At 47.4% G+C, this 27,449-nt stretch overlaps 1 protein-coding gene across 1 annotated transcript in view; it reads right to left on the bottom strand.

The window, feature by feature from the left end:
- RNF167 (ring finger protein 167) overlaps positions 1–27,449 on the bottom strand; it is a 61,039-nt gene that overhangs the window by 21,561 nt on the left and 12,029 nt on the right. The window contains exons 2-7 of the mRNA XM_040346971.1: positions 19,990–20,094; positions 16,609–16,695; positions 15,065–15,187; positions 11,854–11,941; positions 8,155–8,245; positions 4,076–4,181 (exon numbers count right to left, since the gene is read on the bottom strand). Coding sequence (XP_040202905.1) covers positions 4,076–4,181; positions 8,155–8,245; positions 11,854–11,941; positions 15,065–15,187; positions 16,609–16,695; positions 19,990–20,079 — 585 coding nt within the window. The 5' untranslated portion in view covers positions 20,080–20,094. The remainder of the gene's footprint in view (positions 1–4,075; positions 4,182–8,154; positions 8,246–11,853; positions 11,942–15,064; positions 15,188–16,608; positions 16,696–19,989; positions 20,095–27,449) is intronic.

Genomic DNA, 27,449 nt, shown 5'->3' with positions numbered 1-27,449 from the left:
CCCGATTGCACACTGTGTTCGGGGCCTTACACCTTTACTCCCACACGTGTCAAATTAGGACCTGTGGCTGTGTTCATACAGCTGCTGCATCCCCATAGCATATGAAAGGCTGCTTGCAAACAGCCACAGCCCCAGTCCTAATTTGAAACATGTGCGGGTGTGGGTAAGTGGCCCCCGATTGCACACTGTGTTCAGGGCAATCTTCTGACACCTGTCAAATTAAGACCTGCGGCTGTGTTCATACAGCTGCTGCATCACCACAGCATAACAAAGGCTGCCTGCACACAGCCACAGCCACATAAAAATAAAAAAAATGCCAAGTCACACTGTACAAGTCATGGTGCCCATGGGAATGAGCCCCGAGACCTCATTCACATATGGGGCTTTAACTCAGTCCAGTTTTATCTTGTAGGTTTAGCAGGAATTTTGTAAGTTCGTTTTCCAATATTGATTTTAGTGCATTTCTAGCGAAAATATCATTTTAATATTTTCTGGGGTAGCCCTTTAATAATGGTAGGCTGTACTGGGCCCCGCGATTTTTAACAGCAGTACTGAGAGAGAGAAAAAAAATAAGTGTGAGAGAAAAGAAAAAAGGAAGAGGGAGGGTTGTGCTTTGTTTGCTGCGACACACCTTAAATATATGCGCTTTTATGCTTTTTTGTGGTTTGTGGTAAATGCAAAAGGCATATTAATACACGCTCAGAAGGCGGCTCGGTTACTTTTTTTCTTACACTTTGTAACAATGGAGTTTTCTTACAGAAATGACTCTTGGGGGTTATCAAAACATTTGCAGAAAAAATTAAAAAAAATAAACTAAAAAAAGTTTGACAAGCTTGTATGCTGGGATTTGTAGTGCTCTAATGACTAAGGGTTCTCAGTTTCTCGCAGCTGCAGTGCATGCTGGGAGCTCCTGAAACTTCTTCAAACTTCTAGAACATCTAGGAAACAAAACGTCTCAAAATGTAATCTAAGGGCGACACCTAGAGGACAGCCACCAGAACAGCATGCTGTATTACAGATAAATCTAGTGGCGACCTCTGGAGGACAGTCAGCAGTACTGCATGTTGTGTTCAAATTTTGGGAATAGAATTGAGTACCTGTATATACTTAAAGCGGAATTCCACCCAAAAATGGAACTTCCACTTTTCGGATTCATTCCCCCTCCGGTGTGACATTTGGCACCTTTCAGGGGGGAGCAGATACCTGTCCAATACAGGTATTTGCTCCCACTTCCGGGCATTGATCACCGCAGGCTCTGTGGCGATCTACGCCATGTCCGGCCCCTCCACCAGGCCCCCCTGCTGCCTTCTGGGAGACACACAAGCAGTGGCGGTGCGTCTATAGGGGGCGCTGGAGCGCCGCCCCCTCTGGCTCTCGCACCGCCACTGAAATAACATAGATTCATGCATTGCATGAATCTATGTTATTGTTGCTGGCCGCTGCCGCCGACTATTCAGATGGCCGGACGGCGAGCGCCGGCCACCTGAATAACGGCATCTGGTTGGCTGTGCGGAAGTGCCTATCAAAGCCAGCGGCTGAAGCGTCATCAAGGGCGGGAGAAGACATCGAGGGACGTGGAAGGAGGATGGCTGACCCGCAGAAAGGTAAGTGCAAGGCGGGGGGGAAGGGGCATTATACTGGGCACAGTGGCATCAATGGGCATTGTACTGGGCACAGTGGCATCAATGGGCACAGTGGCGACAAAGGGCACAGTGGCTGCATTTGATGGCATGGCACAGTGGTGACAATTGATGGCACAGTGGCTGCGTTTGATGGCATGGCACAGTGGCTGCGTTTGATGGCACAGTGGTGACATTTGATGGGCCCAGTGGCTGCATTTGATGGGCACAGTGGGGCTGCAATTGTTTTTTTTTTTCGTTTGTGCCCCCCCAAAAATGTTGAGCACCAGCCACCACTGCACACAAGGTCACAGAAGACAGCAGGGACCAGTGAGATAGCGCAGCGCGACTCGCGCATGCGCAGTAGGGAACCAGATTCCATTCCTGATTCCCTTACCGAAGATGGAGGCGGCAGCACCCGAGAGCCGAGGCACAGCTCGGCTTCGGGTTATTTTAAAAGTCAGCATCTGCAGTATTTGTAACTGCCGACTTACAGTAAATCCTGCTCGTTATACTCACTGGGGAAACTAAGTGGTTAATCCTCTGCATTGTGTAAAGAAAAAAGTCTGTTTGATCCGGTCTTCTCTGATCCCCCCCTTCTTCCATTGACTCCAGAACATCTCCGGATAAGACAGAGCTACTGGAGTCAGGCTGCACATGCTCAGTTCGATGTGTATTGCTAGAGAGTTTTTGTTTCAGCACAGGGCCAACCACCACTGTCCAGACAGAGGGTCAGGGGTCCTTGATCCTGATAGGACAGCTAGTGCAGTGTGAAAACTCCTCCTACAAGCTTTAACAGCAACTGATAGAAGTCACAAGACTGCTACCTGTATATACTGCTGATGAAAAAAGGTATTTAACAGTTTATATTTACTAAAATAATTGAATTTCCATGCTCTGTGTACTGTGGGAGACCAGATATGGTGAATGCGGGCTCCTGGGCTTAGTAACACTTTAATCTGTTTAATAATCTGTTTAATAAGGCTGAACAAAGATCAGTTTTTAATGAACTATTACCCAAATTTTTCAAATTAGATTCTTTGTATCTATAAAATAATATCTGTACTCATGGGCGTCCGCAGGTAGGGTGGCTAGCCGTGGCTGAAGCCCATGAAAGTGACCCCCCGTAAAGCCCCGAGTCTCACGGTGACAGGACTGCATTATTAGCCCCCGAGCGCCGCCGAATGTAGCCGAGTGTGGCCGAGTCCCATAGCAGGTCCTGCCTTCTGGAGCCTGCGCAACACCTATAATGGTAGTATCACTGGTACAATGCCGGGACCGCGAGACGTGTGACGTCCATCATAGGCGCTGCACTGGCTCCAGAAGGCGAGAATTACAATACGGCCGCCCCGCCGGCACCACATTCCATGCTCGGTGCTCGGACGGCCCCCCGGGCGGCTCTCCTCTCCTCAAGGCTCCTCCCTCCTGCCAGGCTCCTCGGGTCTCTGACGGAATGACTGCCTACTGCTGTGACACTGCTGAGCTGAGGTAGGTGAGAACTGTCAGACAGTGTAATATTGTGTATGTGAGGTAGGTCAGGGTAGGTAGGTCAGTGTATGTAGGTAACTACCGTCAGTGCAGGTAGATCAGTGTATGTAGGTAACTACCGTCAGTGCAGGTAGATCAGTGTATGTAGGTCACTACCGTCAGTGCAGGTAGATCAGTGTATGTAGGTCACTACCGTCAGTGCAGGTAGGTCAGTGTATGTAGGTCACTACCGTCAGTGCAGGTAGGTCAGTGTATGTAGGTCACTACCGTCAGTGCAGGTAGGTCAGTGTATGTAGGTCACTACCGTCAGTGCAGGTAGGTCAGTGTATGTAGGTCACTACCGTCAGTGCAGGTAGGTCAGTGTATGTAGGTCACTACCGTCAGTGCAGGTAGGTCAGTGTATGTAGGTCACTACCGTCAGTGCAGGTAGGTCAGTGTATGTAGGTCACTACCGTCAGTGCAGGTAGGTCAGTGTATGTAGGTCACTACCGTCAGTGCAGGTAGGTCAGTGTATGTAGGTCACTACCGTCAGTGCAGGTAGGTCAGTGTATGTAGGTCACTACCGTCAGTGCGGGTAGGTCAGTGTATGTAGGTCACTACCGTCAGTGCAGGTAGGTCAGTGTATGTAGGTCACTACCGTCAGTGCAGGTAGGTCACGTGCTAGCCAAAAAAAAAAAAAAGCCTGCGTCACATACAAACCCCTGGTGTTTTTGCCACCTAGCAACGCCCTTGGGTATCACCAAGGTGTCCGACGTAGGGGTGCGCACAGGTTGTGCCCAGGCAATCACCTGAGCGCAGTGCGCAGACTGTCAGCGGGTGCCAGGTCTTCTCAACAGACCCTGAAAGAAATTCTGCGGATGCCCATGTCTGTACTAGTCAGCTTCGTTCACATCCATCGCCCATTCCAGTTGCCCGAATGAAGACTTTAAAAACTCCAGCTGCACATGATCTGCAGAACAAAGACTTACCATGACGATAGACATGACCAGGAAGATAATCGCCACCACCACGATGAAGGGGATGAGATAAAGACCAAAGTTGAGGTTATATTCCGGGAGAAGGAAGACGTGAGCACTGCAGAGGAGAAGAGAGACACACATAGTGGGGATTCGGAATATGGAGGTTCTTCTAATAATCCATTTTCTAATATCGGTTGAACTAGATAGACTTGTGTCTTTATACAAACCTGACATACTATGGAAGATTCCGAGAGGGAGAGAAAGGGGAAGGGGGAGCGAAAGAAAGGGAGTGAAAAAGGGGATAGAGAGAGAAAAAGGAGAGAAAGGAGAGAGAGAGAATGGAGGGAGAAAAAAAAAAAGAATAACAGAGAGAAAGAGATAAAGAGCATGGAGTGATAAAACGGAGAGCAAACAAGAGAAGAATAGGAGAGCGAGAGAGCAAAAGGAGGGAAAAAGAGATGGGAAGTAAGAGACAGAGATAAATGGAGAGCAAAGAAGAGAAGGAGAGAGAGAGAGAGAGAGAGAGAGAGAGAGAGAGCGTGAATGAGAGCGTGAACGATAGCGCGCGAGAGAGCGTGAACGAGAGTGCGCGAGATAACGTGAACGAGAGCGCACGCGGGAGAAAGAGTGAGCGAGAGAGCGAGTGATCGAGAACGCGAGAGCGAGAAACAAAAACAAAAAAAAAAAAAAACACACAAAAGAGGGAGAATAGGAGAGCGGGAAGGTAAGAGGCAGAGATAAATGGAGAGCAAAGAAGATAAGGAGAGAGGAGAGAGAGAGCACGAGAAAGAGAGCGCGAGAAAGCGATAGGGATCGAGCACGAGAGAGCAATAGAAAGTGAGCATGAATGAGAGAAGAGAGCACGAGAGAGAGAAGAGAGCACAAGAGAGAGAAGAGAGCACAAGAGAGAGAAGAGAGCACAAGAGAGAGAGAGAGAGAGAGAGAGAGAGAGAGAGAGAGAGAGAGAGAGAGAGAGAGAGAGAGAGAGAGAGAGCACGAGAAAACACACACAAAAGAGGGAGAATAGGAGAGCAAGAGAGCAAAAGCAGGGAAAGAGAGATGGGAAGGTAAGAGACAGAGATAAATGGAGAGCAAAAAAAAGAGAAGGATAGAGGAGAGAGAGAAGAGAGCATGAGAATGAGAGAGCGCACGAGAAAGAGAGAGAGAGAGAGAGAGAGAGAGAGAGAGAGAGAGAGAGAGAGAGAGAGAAGAGAGCACGAGAGAGAGAGAGAGAGAGAGAGAGAGAGAGAGAGAAGAAAGCACGAGAGAGAGAGAGAGAGAGAGAAGAGAGCACGAGAGAGAGAGCACGAGAGAGAGAGAGAGAGAGAGAGAGAGAGAGAGAGAGAGAGAGAGAAGAGAAGAAGAGAGAAAGAGAGAAAGAGAGAAGAAGATAGAGATAGAACACACAAAAGAGGGAGAATAGGAGAGCGAGAGAGCAAAAAGAGGTAAAGGGAGATGGGTAGGTAAGAGACAGAGATACATGGAGAGCAAAAAAAGAGAAGGAGAGAGGGAGCGATGGAGAGCGCGAGCACGAGAGAGAAGAGAGCACGAGAGAGAAGAGAGCACAAGAGAGCGAGCACGAGAGAGAGAGAGCACGAGAGAGAGAGAGAAAGAGCACGAGAGAGAGAGAGAGAGAGAGAGCACGAGAGAGAGAGAGAGAGCACGAGAGAGAGAGAGAGAAAGAGCACGAGAGAGAGAGAGAGAGAGAGAGAGAGAAAGAGCACGAGAGAGAGAGAGAGCACGAGAGAGAGAGAGAGAGAGAGAGCACGAGAGAGAGAGAGAGAGCACGAGAGAGAGCACGAGAGAGAGAGAGAGCACGAGAGAGAGAGAGAGAGAGAGAGCACGAGAGAGAGAGAGAGAGAGAGCACGAGAGAGAGAGAGAGAGAGCACGAGAGAGCGAGAGAGCGAGAGAGCGAGAGAGCGAGAGAGCGAGAGAGCGAGAGAGCGAGAGAGAGAGAGAGAAGAGAAAACAAAAATAAAACACACACACACACACACACAAGATGAAAAAAAGAAAGAGAAAAAAAAAACAGGGAAAGAAAAAAAAACAAAAGAAGAAGGTTTGCCCCAAGAGATGTTAATAAAGAAAGTGAAGGGGAAAATGAAGTAAAATAAATACAAGTGTGGGTGGAAGGGCAGTAGAGCAATTCACAGAGATAAAAACATTTAGAGCAGGGAGAGGAGTGAAGGGGGACACCAATAGACAGGGAGGGGGGTGAGGGGGACACCAATAGACAGGATAGGAGTGAAGGGGACACCAATAGACAGGAGGGGGGGGCAAAGGGGACACCAATAGACAGGGAGGGAGTGAAGGGGGCACCAATAGACAGGGAGGGTGTGAAGGGGACACCAATAGACAGGGAGGGAGTGAAGGGGGCACCAATAGACAGGGAGGGAGTGAAGGGGGCACCAATAGACAGGGAGGGAGTGAAGGGGGCACCAATAGACAGGGAGGGTGTGAAGGGGACATCAATAGACAGGGAGGGTGTGAAGGGGACACCAATAGACAGGGAGGGTGTGAAGGGGACACCAATAGACAGGGAGGGAGTGAAGGGGGCACCAATAGACAGGGAGGGTGTGAAGGGGACACCAATAGACAGGGAGGGTGTGAAGGGGACAAAAATAGACAGGGAGGCTGTGAAGGGGACACCAATAGACAGGGAGGGCGTGAAGGGGACACCAATAGACAGGGAGGGGCGTGAAGGGGACACCAATAGACAGGGAGGGTGTGAAGGGGACACCAATAGACAGGGAGGGAGTGAAGGGGACACCAATAGACAGGGAGGGAGTGAAGGGGGCACCAATAGACAGGGAGGGAGTGAAGGGGACACCAATAGACAAGGAGGGAGTGAAGGGGACACCAATAGACAGGGAGGGTGTGAAGGGGACACCAATAGACAGGGAGGGTGTGAAGGGGACACCAATAGACAAGGAGGGAGTGAAGGGGACACCAATAGACAGGGAGGGTGTGAAGGGGACACCAATAGACAGGGAGGGAGTGAAGGGGACACCAATAGACAGGGAGGGAGTGAAGGGGACACCAATAGACAGGGAGGGTGTGAAGGGGACACCAATAGACAGGGAGGGTGTGAAGGGGACACCAATAGACAGGGAGGGTGTGAAGGGGACACCAATAGACAGGAGGAGGTGGGGGGTGAAGGGGACACCAATAGACAGGAGGAGGTGGGGGGTGAAGGGGACACCAATAGACAGGGAGGGTGTGAAGGGGGCACCAATAGACAGGGAGGGAGTGAAGGGGGCACCAATAGACAGGGAGGGAGTGAAGGGGGCACCAATAGACAGGGAGGGTGTGAAGGGGACACCAATAGACAGGAGGAGGTGGGGGGTGAAGGGGACACCAATAGACAAGGAGGGAGTGAAGGGGGCACCAATAGACAGGGAGGGAGTGAAGGGGGCACCAATAGACAGGGAGGGTGTGAAGGGGACACCAATAGACAGGAGGAGGTGGGGGGTGAAGGGGACACCAATAGACAGGAGGAGGTGGGGGGTGAAGGGGACACCAATAGACAGGGAGGGTGTGAAGGGGACACCAATAGACAAGGAGGGAGTGAAGGGGACACCAATAGACAGGGAGGGAGTGAAGGGAACACCAATAGACAGGGAGGGAGTGAAGGGGACACCAATAGACAGGGAGGGAGTGAAGGGGACACCAATAGACAGGGAGGGTGTGAAGGGGACACCAATAGACAGGGAGGGTGTGAAGGGGACACCAATAGACAGGAGGAGGTGGGGAGTGAAGGGGACACCAATAGACAGGAGGAGGTGGGGGGTGAAGGGGACACCAATAGACAGGGAGGGTGTGAAGGGGACACCAATAGACAAGGAGGGAGTGAAGGGGACACCAATAGACAGGGAGGGAGTGAAGGGAACACCAATAGACAGGGAGGGAGTGAAGGGGACACCAATAGACAAGGAGGGAGTGAAGGGGACACCAATAGACAGGGAGGGTGTGAATGCAGGAACGAGGGAAAGGCAGAATAAGAGAGAAATACAAGGATAGTGATAGAGAGGAGTCCCCAGCATTCTGTGTAGCCCAGCCATGGATGTACAAAGTGACTGTTCCTTACTTGTCATAGTAAGAGAATTCCTCCAGCAGGATCCCGCCAGCGGTCTCCCCGATGAACACGGAGGGGATGGAGATCTCGAGTCGGATGTGCTCTAGGAGAGGAGACAGATAGACTGTGACAGTGGCACCACATGGGGGGCAGAGTACAATAAAGTGTGAGAGATCCTCCAGTGCTCTATGGGGATGGATTAGTGGCATCGGTCCCATCATGGCTACAGGGCGGCACTTTCCTCCTCTTAACTCTGCCCTAGGGCTGATCAGATCTGGACTTTGTGGAGGATATGATAATAGAACAGGCAGGTTGCAGGAGCCCTCTGGAGCTGGGGGTGGGGTTGCGATTGTGACCCCTGCAACCCCTTATGCTACGCCAGGGTTCGACAAACCCTGGGCGCCAGGTCGCAATTGCGACTAGAATTAGCGACCTGGCGCGGCACAGCTGGGGTATCCTGTGTCTCCGTGCGCCCCCACCTCCCTCGCCCCGCGATCGGTAATTGAGGCCGCGGCTTTGTGGCCTTCTGCAGGCTTATGCTTCCTTCTGCCATCTTGTGGTGGTCGTTGGTATGACAAGACAACCAGCAATGCTAATGGAGCTTCCCCTGTCTGTTTTCACTGCCATCTCCTTCCCTCTAATTAGAACCCCCAAACATTATGGGGTGGATTCAGTAAGCAATTGCGTCTGCGTAATCATAGTTACGCAGCGCAATTGCTTAGTTGCGCCGGCGTAACGACTTTTCTGTATTCAGAACGCTCGTTACGCCGACTGCAGCCTAAGATATGACTGGCAGGCTCTTATGCCGTCGTATCGTAGGCTGCATTCTTACGATGGCCGCTAGGTGGCATTCCCGTAGTGGTCAGCGTAAAGTATGCAAATTGCATACTAACGCCGATTCACAACCCTACGCGCGCCCTGCGTACGCAGTTTACGTTGTTTGCGTTCGTCTGGTTTATGCGTAAGGCTGCTCATGCTATTAGCAGGGGCAGCCAATGCTATGTATACCCGTCGTTCCCGCGTCGTGATGTTTGAAAATTACGTTGTTTGCGTAAGTGAATCGTGAATGGCGCTGGACGCCATTTACGTTCACGTTAAAGAAAATGACGTCCTTGCGACGTCATTTGCCGCAATGCACGTCGGGAAAGTTTCCCGACGGAGCATGCGCAGTACATTCGGCGCGGGAACGGGCCTAATTTAAATGATCCACGCCCCCTACAGGATCATTTAAATTACGCGCGCTTACGCCGGCCATTTTTACGGAGCGCCCACGCAAATTACGGAGCTACTGCTTCGTGAATGAAGCGTAGCGCAGGTAATTTACAGAGGCGCAGCATTATAACGGTACGCTGCGCCTCCGTAAGAGGGCGCAAGTCGTACCTGAATCCACCCCTATATATATATTTTTTATTCTAACTCCCTCGAGAATAAAATGGCGGTCGTTGCAATACTTTCTGTCACACCGTATTTGCGCATCGGCCTTACAAGCGCACTTTTTTGGGAAAAAATATGCTTTTTTTAATAAAAAAAAATAAGACAACAGTAAAGTTAGCCAAATTTTTTTTATATTGTGAAAGATAATGTTACGCCGAGTAAATTGATACCCAACATGTCACGCTTTCAAATTGCGCCCGCTTGTGGAATGGCAACAAACTTTTACCCTTTAAAATCTCCATAGGCGGCGTTTAAAAAAATTCTACAGGTTGCATGTTTTGAGTTACAGAGGAGGGCTAGGGCTAGAATTATTACTCTCGCTCTACCGATCGCGGCGATACCTCACATGTGTGGTTTGAACACCGCTTTCACATATGCGGGCGCTGCTCACGTATGTGTTCGCTTCTGCGCGTGAGCTCGGCGGGACGGGACGCGTTCCTGGCTCCTAACTTTTTTATCTGGCTCCTAGATTCCAAGCAAATTTGTCTAAACCCTGTGCTACGCCCATGACTTCCCTTATAACAATGGTGTGTAGGACCAATCCTCTCATGACTACTGCCAGCGCCATCATGGACTAGACATGTGCACTGCCGAAAAATCTTTTTTTTTAGTTTTCGTCTCATTTTTTTTTTTTTTTGCTTTTTTCGTAAATTCAAAAAAAAAAAAAAAAAAAAAAAAAAAAAAAATCGGAATTCCGAATTTTCTAATTTTACGAATTTCCGCAAAAAATATTTTTTTAGTTTCAGTGGCCCGGATTCAGCAAAGAATTACGCCGGCGTATCCATAGATATGCCGCGTAAATTCAAAGCTGCGCCGGCGTATCGACATTAGCCTAAGATCCGACTGGCGTAATTCCATTACGCCGTTGTATCTTAGGGTGCATTCTGACGCTGGCCGCTAGGTGGCGCTTCCGTTGTTTTCGACGTAGAATATGCAAATTAACCTAGTTACGTCGATTCACGAACGTACGTGCGCCCGGCGGTAGTTTTTTACGTCGTTTACGTAAGGTTTTTTTCGGCGTAACGTTGCTCCTGCTATTAGGTGGCGCAGCCAATGTTAAGTATGGACGTCGTTCCCGCTTCGTAATTTGAATTTATTACGTCGTTTGCGTAAGTCGTTCGCGAATAGGGCTGGACGTAATTTACGTTCACGTCGAAAGCAATGAGGATTTTTCCACGAACGGCGCATGCGCCATTCGTAAAAAACGTAAAATACGCGGGGTCAACCTAATTTAAACAAAACACGCCCCCTCAACATCATTTGAATGACGCGCGCTTACGCCGGCCCCATTTACGCTACGCTGCCGTAAGTTAGGAGGCAAGTGCTTTGTGAATACAGCACTTGCCTCTCAAACTTACGTCGGCGCAGCGTAAATATGATACGCTGCGCCGCCGTAAGAAGCGGCGCAGCTACCTGAATCTACCCCACTGTTTTTTTTTTGCTTTTTTTCGGAAGTTCGGGAAATTCTAAAAATTCATTTTTTTTTTTTCGTTTCATTCGTTTTTTTTTGCTTTTTCGTAAATTTGTAAAATTCAGAATTCGGAATTTCTGAATTTCCGAAAAAGCAAAAAAAAAAAAAAAAAACGAATAAAACGAAAAAAAAAAGATTTTTCGGAAATTCGGAAATTCTAAAAATTTGGAAATTTCCCATTTTCGAATTTTAGATATTCTAATTTTGCAATTTCTAATTTTCAAATTTTTTAATTTTTTAATTTTCGATTTTTTTCCAAAATTAATACAATACAATTAATATAATACAAACCTGACAAAGCTCCTGTGTCAATTAGTCCTTTTTAAATAGTTTTTTTACATTTTTATTTAAAAAATTTATAATTTTTTGAAACATTATTTATTACACTGTTATATATTGTTTTAAACAGGACAGGGAAGCTGGCAGTGCCACGTGAGGGGGCTTGGCACAGTGACAGGTGGGCACACGGGGGGGGGGGGGGGATCAGAAATGGGAGGGGAATCGGTGCGGGGGAAGGGTGTCTCTCTCTGCAGCAGCTGAATGCCGACAGGAGGAAGAGAAACCGGCTTTCAGCTGCTGCAGAGAGCAGCACTGGGCATCTTTCTGTAATTGCCCCTCTGCCCGACCACGGCGATTCCTCCTACTTACCCCAGACTGACTATCCACTGATGGCAGCTGCGGGGGAGGGGACTTGACAGCTGCATGAGGCCTGTTAGCCCCCTTACACTGTATAACATGTGCACTGGGCAGTAAAGCCACATAGAATACAACCACCATGATAGCTGCGGGTACCCCGTGACACTTACCGTCATTCCATGCCATGTTCAGGAGTTTGTCTGAACCCACATTATAAACAATAGCAGCATCATATCCTGACTGCTGGGCATTAAGAACCTAGAGGGAGAGAAAAAGTCACATTACTACCCCTGCAGGAGGAGAACAGACTCCTATCTCCTTCTATATATGTCACCCTGCAGGAGGAGAACAGACTACCTCCCTCTATATGTGTGACCCTGCAGGAGGAGAAGAGACTCCCATCTCCTTTTATATGTGTCACCCTGCAGGAGGAGAACAGACTCCTATCTCCTTCTATACGTGTCACCCTGCAGGAGGAGAACAGACTCCTATCCCCTTCTATGTGTGTCACCCTGCAGGAGGAGAACAGACTCCTATCTCCTTCTATACGTGTCACCCTGCAGGAGGAGAACAGACTCCTATCCCCTTCTATGTGTGACACCCTGCAGGAGGAGAACAGACTCCTATCCCCTTCTATATGTGCCACCCTGCAGGAGGAGAACAGACTCCTATCTCCTTCTATACGTGTCACCCTGCAGGAGGAGAACAGACTCCTATCTCCTTCTATACGTGTCACCCTGCAGGAGGAGAACAGACTCCTATCCCCTTCTATATGTGTCACCCTGCAGGAGGAGAACAGACCCCTATCCCCTTCTATATGTGTCACCCTGCAGGAGAACAGACTCCTATCCCCTTCTATATGTGTCACCCTGCAGGAGGAGAACAGACTCCTATCCCCTTCTATATGTGACACCCTGCAGGAGGAGAACAGACTCTTATCCCCTTCTATATGTGTCACCCTGCAGGAGGAGAACAGACTCCTATCCCCTTCTATATGTGTCACCCTGCAGGAGGAGAACAGACTCATATCCCCTTCTATATGTGTCACCCTGCAGGAGGAGAACAGACTACTATATCCTTCTATGTGTGTCACCCTGCAGGAGGAGAACAGACTCCTATCCCCTTCTATATGTGTCACCCTACAGGAGGAGAACAGACTCATGTCCCCTTCTATATGTGTCGCCCTGCAGGAGGAGAACAGATTTCTATCCCCTTCTATGTGTGTCACCCTGCAGGAGGAGAACAGACACATCTCCTTCTATATGTGTCACCCTGCAGGAGGAGGACAGACTCATATCCCCTTCTATATGTGTCACCCTGCAGGAGGAGAACAGACTCATATATCCTTCTATATGTGTCACCCTGCAGGAGGAGAACAGACTCCTATCTCCTTCTATATGTGTCACCCTGCAGGAGGAGAACAGACTCCTATCCCCTTCTATATGTGTCACCCTGCAGGAGGAGAACAGACTCCTATCCCCTTCTATATGTGACACCCTGCAGGAGGAGAACAGACTCTTATCCCCTTCTATATGTGTCACCCTGCAGGAGGAGAACAGACTCCTATCCCCTTCTATATGTGTCACCCTGCAGGAGGAGAACAGACTCCTATCTCCTTCTATATGTGTCACCCTGCAGGAGGAGAACAGACTCATATATCCTTCTATATGTGTCACCCTGCAGGAGGAGAACAGACTCCTATCTCCTTCTATATGTGTCACCCTGCAGGAGGAGAACAGACTCCTATCCCCTTCTATATGTGTCACCCTGCAGGAGGAGAACAGACACATCTCCTTCTATATGTGTCACCCTGCAGGAGGAGGACAGACTCATATCCCCTCTATAAAGGCATCACCCTGCAGGAGGAGAACAGACTCCTATCCCCTTCTATATGTGCCACCCTGCAGGAGGAGAACAGACTCCTATCTCCTTCTATATGTGTCACCCTGCAGGAGGAGAACAGACCCCTATCTCCTTCTATATGTGTCACCCTGCAGGAGGAGAACAGACTCCTATCCCCTTCTATATGTGTCACCCTGCAGGAGGAGAACAGACTCATATATCCTTCTATATGTGTCACCCTGCAGGAGGAGAACAGACTCCTATCTCCTTCTATATGTGTCACCCTGCAGGAGGAGAACAGACTCCTATCCCCTTCTATATGTGTCACCCTGCAGGAGGAGAACAGACTCATATCCCCTTCTATATGTGTCACCCTGCAGGAGGAGAACAGACTCCTATCCCCTTCTATATGTGACACCCTGCAGGAGGAGAACAGACTCTTATCCCCTTCTATATGTGTCACCCTGCAGGAGGAGAACAGACTCCTATCCCCTTCTATATGTGTCACCCTGCAGGAGGAGAACAGACTCCTATCTCCTTCTATATGTGTCACCCTGCAGGAGGAGAACAGACCCCTATCTCCTTCTATATGTGTCACCCTGCAGGAGGAGAACAGACTCATATATCCTTCTATATGTGTCACCCTGCAGGAGGAGACCAGACTCCTATCCCCTTCTATATGTGTCACCCTGCAGGAGGAGAACAGACTCATATATCCTTCTATATGTGTCACCCTGCAGGAGGAGAACAGACTCCCATCTCCTTTTATATGTGACACCCTTCAGGAGGAGAACAGACTCCTATCCCCTTCTATATGTGTCACCCTGCAGGAGGAGAACAGACTCCTATATCCTTCTATGTGTGTCACCCTGCAGGAGGAGAACAGACTCCTATCCCCTTCTATATGTGTCACCCTACAGGAGGAGAACAGACTCATATCTCCTTCTATATGTGTCACCCTGCAGGAGGAGAACAGACTCCTATCTCCTTCTATATGTGTCACCCTGCAGGAGGAGAACAGATTTATATCCCCTTCTATGTGTGTCACCCTGCAGGAGGAGAACAGACACATCTCCTTCTATATGTGTCACCCTGCAGGAGGAGGACAGACTCATATCCCCTTCTATATGTGTCACCCTGCAGGAGAGAACAGACTCCTATCCCCTTCTATATGTGTCACCCTGCAGGAGGAGAACAGACTCCTATCTCCTTCTATATGTGTCACCCTGCAGGAGGAGAACAGACTCCTATCCCCTTCTAAATGTGTCACCCTGCAGGAGGAGACCAGATTTACACCCCCTTCTATATGTGTCACCCTGCAGGAGGAGAACAGACTCCTATCCCCTTCTATGTGTGTCGCCCTGCAGGAGGAGAACAGACTCCTATCCCCTTCTATGTGTGTCGCCCTGCAGGAGGAGAACAGACTCCTATCCCCTTCTATATGTGTCACCCTGCAGGAGGAGAACAGACTCCTATCCCCTTCTGTTGAGCTCCATGGTTGAATTGGTGACACTTCTATCTCTTCATTGGTTGGCTCACCTTGATATCGAAGTTGCAGTCAAATCGGCGAATCAGAGCAAAGAAGACGGTCTTGTTGTCTCTTATGGGCGGAGGGGCGATGGGATCGCAGCCATTCTCCGGATTGGCTTGGATGATATATCCCTGCGCAGGAGGAACCAAAGAACAAATTCAGCATCACCCAATAGATTGCGGATTTTACTATTAAAAATTCATCTCCTTTTCCGAAACCGGACACCACAGACTGCATGCCAGGGGTGTCCAAACTTTTTCCACAGAGGGCCAGCTCTGATGAAGAGAACGTATGTGAGGGACGGCCATTTTCCCCCGACATTCTTCCGCCCATTAAAATTCGGTCTAAGCGCGTTCATCCGATCACCGAATACACGCCCAACGCGAGTTCTCTTCCCTTTGTGGTGAAGAGATGAGCGCGGGCGCGATATTTGGATATACCGTATTTATCGGCGTATAACACGCGCCTTCATTATGAAAGAGAATTTCAGGAAAAAAAAATAAAAAATTTAAGTAAAAGAACTGTGAAGCAAAAATAAGCGCCATTGCCATGAATGCAGCACCCACCATTGCCATGAATGCAGAACCCACCATTGCCAAGAATGCCGACTCACCATTGCCATGAATGCAGCACCCACCATTACCATGAATGCCGACTCACCATTGCCAAGAATGCAGCACCCACCATTGCCAAGAATGCAGCACCCACCTTTGCCACGAATGCAGCACCCACCATTGCCATGAATGCAGCACCCACCATTGCCACAAATGCAGAACCCACTATTGCCATTAATGCAACCTCACCATTGCCAAGAATGCAGCACCCACCATTGCCATTAATGCAGCCTCACCATTGCCAAGAATGCAGCCTCACCATTGCCAAGAATGCAGCTTCACCATTGCCAAGAATGCAGCCTCACCATTGCCAAGAATGCAGCCTCACCATTGCCAAGAATGCAGCCTCACCATTGCCATGAATGCAGCCTGATCAATGCCCATCTGCACCCTCGAAGGTTGACAGGGGGAGGGGCGGGACGAGCGCCAACAGATTACATACAGGAGAATCTGCTGTTTACTTGGCGGCCTCTTTAATACAAAGTCCCGCCTCCTATGATAGACGGAACAGCCGTCCAATGCCAGCCCAGGAGACGGGACCAGGAGACGGGAAGCCATGCGGCTTCACTGCCCGTTTCCTACTGCGCGCATTGCGCGAGTCTCGCGCCGCTTTTGTGAATGGGCGGTTGCTTTCTGGGATACGCACAGTTCCCAGAAGGCAGTGCGCACCATTCCCCAGAAGACACCGCGACAGAGGACGAGGGAGAAAGACCTGCCGCCGTGGAAGAAGAGGCAGATTAGGAACTTCCGCATAGCAACCGCTATTTCTGGTAAAACATTTTTTTTTTCCCCCCAATAATTTTTTTTAATTTTCGGTAAAAAAAAAAATAAAAATTGCAGGGTGGGACTCCACTTTAAGTGGTTAAAAAAAAAAAAAATTTGGAACAAAACTAATTGCACGTGTCTAGTCAGAGGGTACAAATCTCTGCAGTACTCACCCGCAGTCCTTCAATGGGCAAACTGAGCCCAAATTGTGCCGGAAGGTCGTCGAATGCCTGCGGCTCCGTCGTATTTTTATCCGAATACTAATAAAAAAAATAAAAATTATTAAAATTAAGTCTTAGAAGTCAAATTATAAAAAAAAAAAAAAAAATGATCCTAACATTTGCACAGCTGTCGCAAATCATCTTTGTAATGGGGGTAGATTCAGGTAGCTGCGCTATAAGTTACGGCGGCGCAGCGTAGTGTATTTACGCTACGCCTCCGCAACTTACAGGAGCAAGTGCAGTATTCACAAAGCACTTGCTCCGTAAGTCGCGGCGGCGTAGCGTAAATGGGGCCGGCGTAAGCGCGCGTAATTCAAATGGAGAAGGGGGGGCGTGTTTTATGGTAATATGTGATGACCTGATGTGATTTACGAACGGCGCATGCGTCGTCCTTGTACATATCCCAGTGTGCATTGCTTCCAAGTACGGCGGAACGACGTATTGGTTTCGACGTGAACGTAAATTACGTCCAGCCCTATTCGCGAACGACTTACGCAAACGACGTAAAAAAAATCAAATTTCGAAGCGGGAACGACGTCCATACTTAACATTGGCTGCGCCTCCTAATAGCAGGAGCAACGTTACGCCGAAAAAGCCTTAACGCAAACGACGTAAAAAACGAACACCGGGCGCACGTACGTTTGTGAATCGGCGTAAGTAGGTAATTTGCATACTCTACGCTGAAAACTACGGGAGCGCCACCTAGCGGCCAGCGTGAGAATGCACCCTAAGATACGACGGCGTAAGAGACTTATGCAAGTCGGATCTTAGGCTAATGTCGGCGTATCTAGCTTTCTGAATACAGAAAGAAGATACGCCGGCGCAACTTAGCAATTACGCGGCGTATCTATGGAAACGCCGGCGTAATTGTTCTCTGAATCTACCCCATTGTGTCTAACGTGCTCATTTCCAACAATCAACAGCTCCATCTAGTGGCCATGATACATTATTTTCCTGATTGACGTATTTCAGGTAAATACAGTATAACAGCCAATAGATGGAGCCGGTGATCATAGGAAATAAAAACACATTATTGCAGGGATTATTTGCGGCAGCTGTGCGGACGCCGAGACACAGAAATTAATTTTATAAAACCTTTTACTGTTAAAAAAAATTAAAATATGTGTACCTCAATAAAAAAAAAAAGTTTGTAAACAAAAATAAAAAATAAACTCTGCTGTGAAAGACAGGCTCAGATTACACACACAGCTGAAAGCCTGAGAGGAGAGGCGCTCCCCTCCCTCTTCTCCTAGCAGTGGTGGGCCCATTTTAATAAGGAAGTATACCTGAAATGTGGGCTGCCCTCAGCCTAAAAGGGTCAAACGGCTGCAAGAACTAGCGTGTGTGCGTTTTTTGTTTAAAACAATAAAAAAAAAAACATTATTTGTGTAATTGAAGCTCACGTATAAGGGGTATACATCAACATATCTTTTTTTTATAGATTTTTTATTTTATTTTTTTAATGTCTGTGAAAAAAAAAAAAAAAATGTCATATATTATAACTTGCAATTGCGAGTTATAATATATGACATTTTTTTCCACAGACATTAAAAAATAAAATAAAAAATTAATTAAAAAAAATCAATAAAAATACGCCCATTTTATTTATTTTTTTAATGTCTGTGAAAAAAAAAATGTCATATATTATAACTTGCAATTGCGAGTTATAATATATGACATTTTTTTCCACAGACATTAAAAAATAAAATAAAAAATTAATTAAAAAAAATCAATAAAAATACGCCCATTTTATTTATTTTTTTAATGTCTGTGAAAAAAAAATGTCATATATTATAACTCGCAATTGTGAGTTATAATATATGACATTTTTTTTCCCACAGACATTAAAAAAAAAAAAAAAAAATGAATAAAAAAAAAAAAATACGCCCAATAATTTTTTTTTTTTATTCATTTTTTTTTTTTTTTTAATGTCTGTGGAAAAAAAAATGTCATATATTATAACTCACAATTGCGAGTTATAATATGAAATTTTTTTTTTTTCACAGACATAAAAAAAAAAACAATAAAAATACGCCCAGTAAGGGGTGTATTTATAAAAATATAAATACATTTTCCACTATATGCCCAGTAAAACTGCTGTTCTATTTCCTCTACAGGTTGAAAGTTCCGAATTATAAAAAAAAGAAAAAAAATAAGTTGCGTTATTTTCCACAACAACCAACTTTTTTTTTCTTTTTCTTTTTTTTATAATTCGGAACTTTTAACCTGTAGAGGAAATAGAACAGCAGTTTTACTGGGCATATAGTGGAAAATTTATTTTTATTTTTATAAATACACCCCTTACTGGGCGTATTTTTATTGTTTTTTTTTTATGTCTGTGAAAAAAAAAAAATTTCATATTATAACTCGCAATTGTGAGTTATAATATATGACATTTTTTTTTCCACAGACATTAAAAAAAAAAAAAAAAATGAATAAAAAAAAAAAATTATATATATATATATATATATATATATATATATATATATATATATATATATATATATATATATATATATATATATATATATATATCTCAATAAAAATACGCCCAGTAAGGGGTGTATTTATAAAAATAAATATTCCACTATATGCCCAATAAAACTGCTGTTCTATTTCCTCTACAGGTTGAAAGTTCCGAATTATAAAAAAATAAAATAAAAAGTTGGTTGTTGCGGAAAATAACGCATTTTGGCCACCAGATGGAGCCGACAATGAAAAAAAAATGCATATTTATTTCCCATGATCATCAGCTCCATCTAGTGGCTATAATTCGGTATCTCCCCAACCATTTTTTTTTTTTAATGAATGTACAACATTTAACCTGGAGAGAAAACGTAGGCCTGTTTTACCTCATTTTTTTTTTTTTTTTCGGATGTATTTGTTGATATTTTCTCTATGCCTACTCAATTAAAAAAAAAAAATATATCAATAAAAATACGCCCAGTAAGGGGTGCATTTATAAAAAATAAAAATAAATATTACACTATATGCCCAGTAAAACTGCTGTTCTATTTCCTCTACAGGTTGAAAGTTCCAAATTATAAAAAAATAAAATAAAATAAAAAGTTGGTTGTTGCGGAAAATAATGCATTTTGGCCACCAGATGGAGCCGACAATAAAAAAAAAAGCATATTTATTTCCCATGATCATCAGCTCCATCTAGTGGCTATAATTCGGTATTTCCCCCAACCATTTTTTTTTTTAATGAATGTACAGCATTAAACCTGGAGAGAAAACGTAGGCCTCATTTTTTTTCCTTTCGGATGTATTTGTTGATATTTTCTCTATGCCTACTCAATAATAAAAAAATAAAAAATTATATTATCTTACCGCGTAGATGAGGGCGTGTGCCAATGAAGAGCTGGCGAGGATCAGCGCCGCCGATAGGAGTAGGTGATGCAGGGGAGAGATGGGCTTCATCTTGTGTACCAGAATCTGCAAACAACAGAAGGATCCGCCTATTAAAATGGTGACTCTAATCCGTGTAGTGTTTTAGAAAATAGAATGGATCAGGAATGGACCAGAAATGGATCAGGGATGAACCAGCGAGGGACCAGGGATGGATCAGGGATGGACCAGGGATGGATCAGCGATGGACCAGGGATGGATCAGCGATGGACCAGGGATGGATCAGCGATGGACCAGGGATGGATCAGGGATGGACCAGGGATGGATCAGGGATGGATCAGCGATGGACCAGGGATGGATCAGCGATGGACCAGGGATGGATCAGGGATGGACCAGGAATGGATCAGGGATGGATCAGGAATGGATTAGGGATGGACCAGGGATGGATCAGGAATGGATCAGGGATGGATCAGGAATGGATCAGGGATGGATCAGGGATGGATCAGGAATGGATCAGGAATGGATCAGGAATGGACCAAGGATGGATCAGGAATGGATTAGGGATGGACCAGGAATGGATTAGGGATGGACCAGGGATGGATCAGGAATGGATTAGGAATGGATTAGGGATGGACCAGGGATGGATCAGGGATGGACCAGGGATGGATCAGCAATGGACCAGGGATGGATCAGCAATGGACCAGGGATGGATCAGCAATGGACCAGGGATGCATCAGGGATGGACCAGGGATGCATCAGGGATGGACCAGGGATGCATCAGGGATGGACCAGGGATGGATCAGCGATGGACCAGGGATGGACCAGGGATGGATCAGCGATGGACCAGGGATGGATCAGGAATGGACCAGGGATGGATCCGCGATCAGCGATGGACCAGGAATGGATCAGCGATGGACCAGGGATGGACCAGGGATGGACCAGGGATGGACCAGGGATGGACCAGGGATGGACCAGGAATGGACCAGCGATGGACCAGGAATGGATCAGCGATGGACCAGGGATGGATCAGGGATGGACCAGGGATGGATCCGCGATCAGCGATGGACCAGGAATGGATCAGCGATGGACCAGGGATGGACCAGGGATGGATCAGCGATGGACCAGGAATGGATCAGCGATGGACCAGGGATGGATCAGCGATGGACCAGGGATGGATCAGCGATGGACCAGGGATGGATCAGCGATGGACCAGGGATGGATCAGCGATGGACCAGAGATAGATCAGGGGTGGATCAGGGGTGGACCAGGGGTGGACCAGGGGTGGATCAGGGATGGACCAGGGATGGACCAGCGATGGATCAGCGATGGATCAGCGATGGACCAGGGATGGACCAGCGATGGACCAGGGATGGACCAGGGATGGATCAGCGATGGACCAGCGATGGATCAGCGATGGACCAGGGATGGACCAGCGATGGACCAGGGATGGATCAGGGATGGATCAGGGATGGACCAGGGATGGATCAGGGATGGATCAGGGATGGATCACTTTCTTGCGGATATAGAACGTATCGGTCAAATTTGTTTTATTGTAGCTAAACCCAAGCTTGGCCTTGCAAGGAAAAGGAACAGGTTCTCTTTATTGTGGCCCCTACAGAAGTTTAAAAATGTCCCTTTCCTCCCCGAGGAATAGACGTCCTGTGTAAGCTTCAAGTCTGAGCTTACACAGGGCTGGAGGGGGTGGTCTCCTTGCCCTCCCATGAGGAACTTCTGGGTGCTTCAAAGGGCCAATTAACGGGTGCCAGAACTGTCACAAGGGGGAGTCACACGTTCCCATTACAGTTCCCTTTTTCCTATAAAGAAAAGCCTTTCCCCCGCCAGCATGCTGCGGACAATAACCCTGGCTCTCGATGTGGAAACCAGACGGCTTCTTCTAATTGGATCACCATACCTGTGTGGGCACCTATGGGGTTGGAGTACCCTCCATGGAGAATCAGTGGGACGCACTGACTTGCATTTAAGTTGCTTCTGTTTGCTTCCCCGCTGACCTCTATGGGGATAGGCAGTTCACATGGAATCTGATTGGGGAACTGCATTCCTGGAGTACAAAGTCCATCAGGTGTAGAGATAATCCGGAGTGATCACAGCTCTGGGGGATCCAAGGGAAGATTCCCCGAGCTGCAGATCCTTCTATACTACATGAGCACCATTGGAAATAACTGAGGCTGTATAGACAAAACTTGTGTTTTTAGTTTCGGAAAGAGTAGGGAAGGGTTAGAACCCCTGGTCAGTTTATTTTTTGCACACTAACCTCCTCTTCGGGTCTCCTGTCTGATGCACAGTCCCTGGAATTCCTGGGTTTCACCCAGTGTCAGAACTGCAGCCAATCAGGTGGCGGCTTAATGGTGTGTGTCCACATTGCAAAGCGACTTGTCACTATGCACTACCCAAGCCCCCTGCAGCTATACTTACCTTCTTCCGTGACTCTGAGTGACCTCCTGTGCACCCCAATGTAATTTTATGCACTCTAGTGCCCCATGTCATCCACTGACTCCAAGTGACCTCCAGTGTACCCCAATGTCTTTTAGTGCACTCTAGTGCACCCTGTGTCATCTGGCGAATCCAGAGTATCCAGTTTCACCTTGGGACCCCAGTACGCTTTGTACGTCCCATGACCTCAGTGCATCCCAGACCGCTCTTCTGATCGGCAGTGGGGCCAATCAGGAAACAGCTTTCCCGATTGGGAGTCAACAGGCTGCTATGCTTTGCCTGAGCCCCCCCCCGTTGCTATACATACCTGCCCCTGTGACCTTCTGTGCACCCCAATGTCATCTAGTGTGCTCCAGTGCCCCGGTCTCATCAAGTGACCTTCTGTGCACCCCAATGTCATCTAGTGTGCTCCAGTGCCCCGGTCTCATCAAGTGACCTTCTGTGCACCCCAATGTCATCTAGTGACTCCAATGCCCCCATGTCATCTAGTGACTCCAATGCCCCAATGTCACCTGGTGACCTTCTGTGCACCCCAATGTCATCTAGGGTGCTCCAGTCCCCCGGTCTCATCAAGTGACCTTCTGTGCACCCCAATGTCATCTAGTGTGCTCCAGTGCCTCGGTCTCATCAAGTGACCTTCTGTGCACCCCAATGTCATCTAGTGTGCTCCAGTCCCCCGATCTCATCAAGTGACCTTCTGTGCACCCCAATGTCATCTTGTGTGCTCCAGTGCCCCGGTCTCATCAAGTGACCTTCTGTGCACCCCAATGTCATCTTGTGTGCTCCAGTCCCCCGGTCTCATCAAGTGACCTTCTGTGCACCCCAATGTCATCTAGTGTGCTCCAGTGCCCCCGGTCTCATCAAGTGACCTTCTGTGCACCCCAATGTCATCTTGTGTGCTCCAGTGCCCCGGTCTCATCAAGTGACCTTCTCTGCACCCCAATGTCATCTTGTGTGCTCCAGTGCCCCAGTCTCATTAAGTGACCTTCTGTGCACCCCAATGTCACCTTGTGTGCTCCAGTGCCCCGGTCTCATCAAGTGACCTTCTGTGCACCCCAATGTCATCTAGTGTGCTCCAGTGCCCCCGGTCTCATCAAGTGACCTTCTGTGCACCCAAATGTCATCTAGTGACTCCAATGCCCCAATGTCACCTGGTGAAGTCCTGAGCACCCCAGTGTCATCCAGTGTGCTCCAGTGCCCCGGTCTCATCAAGTGACCTTCTGTGCACCCCAATGTCATCTAGTGTGCTCCAGTGCCCCCGGTCTCATCAAGTGACCTTCTGTGCACCCAAATGTCATTTAGTGACTCCAATGCCCCAATGTCACCTGGTGACCTTCTGTGCACCCCAATGTCATCTAGTGTGCTCCAGTGCCCCGGTCTCATCAAGTGACCTTCTGTGCACCCCAATGTCATCTTGTGTGCTCCAGTGCCCCGGTCTCATCAAGTGACCTTCTGTGCACCCCAATGTCATCTAGTGTGCTCCAGCGCCCCCGGTCTCATCAAGTGACCTTCTGTGCACCCCAATGTCATCTAGTGTGCTCCAGTCCTCCGGTCTCATCAAGTGACCTTCTGTGCACCCCAATGTCATCTAGTGTGCTCCAGCGCCCCCGGTCTCATCAAGTGACCTTCTGTGCACCCCAATGTCATCTAGTGACTCCAATGCCCCAATGTCACCTGGTGACGTCCTGAGCACCCCAGTGTCATCCAGTGTGCTCATGTCATCTAGTGACTCCAATGCCCCAATGTCACCTGGTGACCTTCTGTGCACTCCAATGTCATCTAGTGTGCTCCAGTGCCCCGGTCTCATCAAGTGACCTTCTGTGCACCCCAATGTCATCTAGTGTGCTCCAGTCCCCCGGTCTCATCAAGTGACCTTCTGTGCACCCCAATGTCATCTAGTGACTCCAATGCCCCCATGTCATCTAGTGACTCCAATGCCCCAATGTCACCTGGTGACCTTCTGTGCACCCCAATGTCATCTTGTGTGCTCCAGTGCCCCGGTCTCATCAAGTGACCTTCTGTGCACCCCAATGTCATCTAGTGTGCTCCAGTGCTCCGGTCTCATCAAGTGACCTTCTGTGCACCCCAATGTCATCTAGTGACTCCAATGCCCCCATGTCATCTAGTGACTCCAATGCCCCAATGTCACCTGGTGACCTCCTGAGCACCCCAGTATCATCCAGTGTGCTCATGTCATCTAGCGACCTCCCGTGCACCCCAGTGTCATCCAGTGTGCTCAAGGAAAACTCAGCCTGCAATATGAAATTTGACCACTAGATGGAGCCAGTAATATATTTACTGCTTTGCATAAACTAGAAAAACTGTTCAGCTTTAATAAAAGTTCCCATTATCCTTCAATCTAAGATGTGGAAACAGATGCATTCTGGGGGCTCAGACTCCATCTTAGAGACTGGGGAGAGGGAGCCTCCAAGCAGAGCACATGTTGGACTGGACTCTTGCCTGTCTTTGCATCCTGTGCACCCCAATGTCATCTAGTGTGCTCCAGTGCCCCGGTTTCATCAAGTGACCTTCTGTGCACCCCAATGTCATCTAATGTGCTCCAGTGCCCCGGTCTCATCAAGTGACCTTCTGTACACCCCAATGTCATCTAGTGACCTTCTGTGCACCCCAATGTCATCTAGTGACTCCAATGCCCCAATGTCACCTGGTGACCTCCTGAGCACCCCAGTGTCATCCAGTGTGCTCAAGTCCTCTAGTGACCTCCTGTGCACCCCAGTGTCATCCAGTGTGCTCAAGTCCTCTAGTGACCTCCTGTGCGCTCAAGGAAAACTCAGCCTGCAATATGAAATTTGACCACTATATGGAGCCAGTAATATATTTACTGCTTTGCATAAACTAGAAACTGTTCAGCTTTAATAAAAGTTCCCATTATCCTTCAATCTAAGAAGTGGAGACAGATGCATTCTGGGGGTTCAGACTCCATCTTAGAGACTGGGGAGAAGGAGCCTCCAAGCAGGGCATGTGTTGGACTGGAACTTGCATGTCTTTGCATCCCCTAAGGCAGAATCGCTGGTGAGAATCACTGCTATCCACAGCCTAAGTATTCATTGTGTTTTCTGTATATTTCATATACTGGATTATATATGGATTTCCCGATCGGTGCAGCTCCGAATTGGGAGGCAACAGGCTACTATGCTTTGCCTGAGCCCCCCGTTGCTATACATACCTGCCCCTGTGACCTGTGCACCCCAATGTCATCTTGTGTGCTCCAGTGCCCCGGTCTCATCAAGTGACCTTCTGTGCACCCCAATGTCATCTAGTGACCTTCTGTGCACCCCAATGTCATCTAGTGACTCCAATGCCCCAATGTCACCTGGTGACCTCCTGAGCACCCCAGTATCATCCAGTGTGCTCAAGTCCTCTAGTGACCTCCTGTGCACCCCAGTGTCATCCAGTGTGCTCAAGTCCTCTAGTGACCTCCTGTGCGCTCAAGGAAAACTCAGCCTGCAATATGAAATTTGACCACTAGATGGAGCCAGTAATATATTTACTGCTTTGCATAAACTAGAAACTGTTCAGCTTTAAAGCGGTTGTAAACCCACACACATCAATACTATATTCATAATATTCTGAAAGGCAAATTAAGTATGAATCGAATGACCACTTTGTGTATATATAAATATGTTAGCTTACAGCATATGTTCTTAATAATCCAAACCTTATTTCAGTATATTCGCCAGCGCCATCTTCACTGTGGTCTTTTGCATCTAAATCTGCTTTGTATTTCCGCCCACAGAACGTCCTTCTCTCGATAATCCCACGCATGCGCACTAGTAAAGAGACATTCCAAGCCTTGTTTCCGGTTACTATGGAAACGTATAGAAAATAAATCACAGCGTGCTTCAGAAAGGAGTGACAATACCTCCGGGAGCACGCTGTGTAAGCACATTCCTCAGACACATTCCACGGACTTTAAAACTGGCTGTCTGTCTGCCGTTTGGCTCTCCTGTACCATGTGACGTACAGGTCACATGGTAACCATGACGCTCTTGTGCATGTAGTATAGCAGGATGTCGGGGCTGACGTCTAAAGCAGGAAATGACGCAGCCCCGACATGGACACTGAATCTTTCCGGCCAGGTCTCAGCTGGCCGGAATGAAGGATGACACGGCGCATGCGGGGTATACGTAATGACTCAAGAAAATATCGATAACAGGGACAGGAGGCAGGTACAGAAAAAATGACTCATGGCAATTCATTGTTAAAAAAAAACTACAAAATGATATGCAAAGATGAAATTTTGGGTTTACAACCGCTTTAACCACTTCAATACCGGGCTTTAAAACCCACCTCCTTCCCAGGCCTATTCTGGCACTTCTTTCCTACATGTACAAATCCTCATTCTTTTGCTAGAAAATTACTCAGAACCCCCAAACATTATATATGTTTTTTAGCAGACACCCTAGGGAATAAAATGGCGGTCATTGCAACTTTTTATCTTGCACCGTATTTGCGCAATAATTTTTTAAACGGCTTTTTTTTGTAAAAAAAATGGTTTCATAAATTAAAAAATAACAAAACGGTAACGTTAACCCAATTTTTTGGTAAAATATGAAAGATGATGTTACGCCGAGTAACTAGATACCTAACATGTCACGCTTTAAAATTGCGTACACTCATGGAATGGCGCCAAACTTCGTTACTTTAAAATCTCCATAGGCGACACTTTAAAATTTTTACAGGTTGCCAGTTTAGAGTTACAGAGGAGGTCTAGTGCTAGAATTGTTGCACACGCTCTAACGCACGCGGCGACACCTCACATGTGTGGTTTGAACGACGTTTACATACGTGGGCGGGGACTTACGTGTGCGTACGCTTCTGAGCGCGAGCTACCGGGGACAGGGGCATTTTAATTTTTTTATTATTATTTTTTCTTTTTTATTTTACTTATTTCTTTATTTTTTACACTTTTTTTTTACACTTTTTTTTTTTCAATCGCTTTTATTCCTATTACAAGGAATGTAAACATC

The sequence above is a fragment of the Rana temporaria genome, chromosome 3, assembly GCF_905171775.1.
Source record: "Rana temporaria chromosome 3, aRanTem1.1, whole genome shotgun sequence".
NCBI lineage: Eukaryota > Metazoa > Chordata > Amphibia > Anura > Ranidae > Rana > Rana temporaria.
The sequence above is the reverse complement of the archived record's forward strand: the minus strand, read 5'-3'. Positions and strand labels throughout refer to the sequence as shown.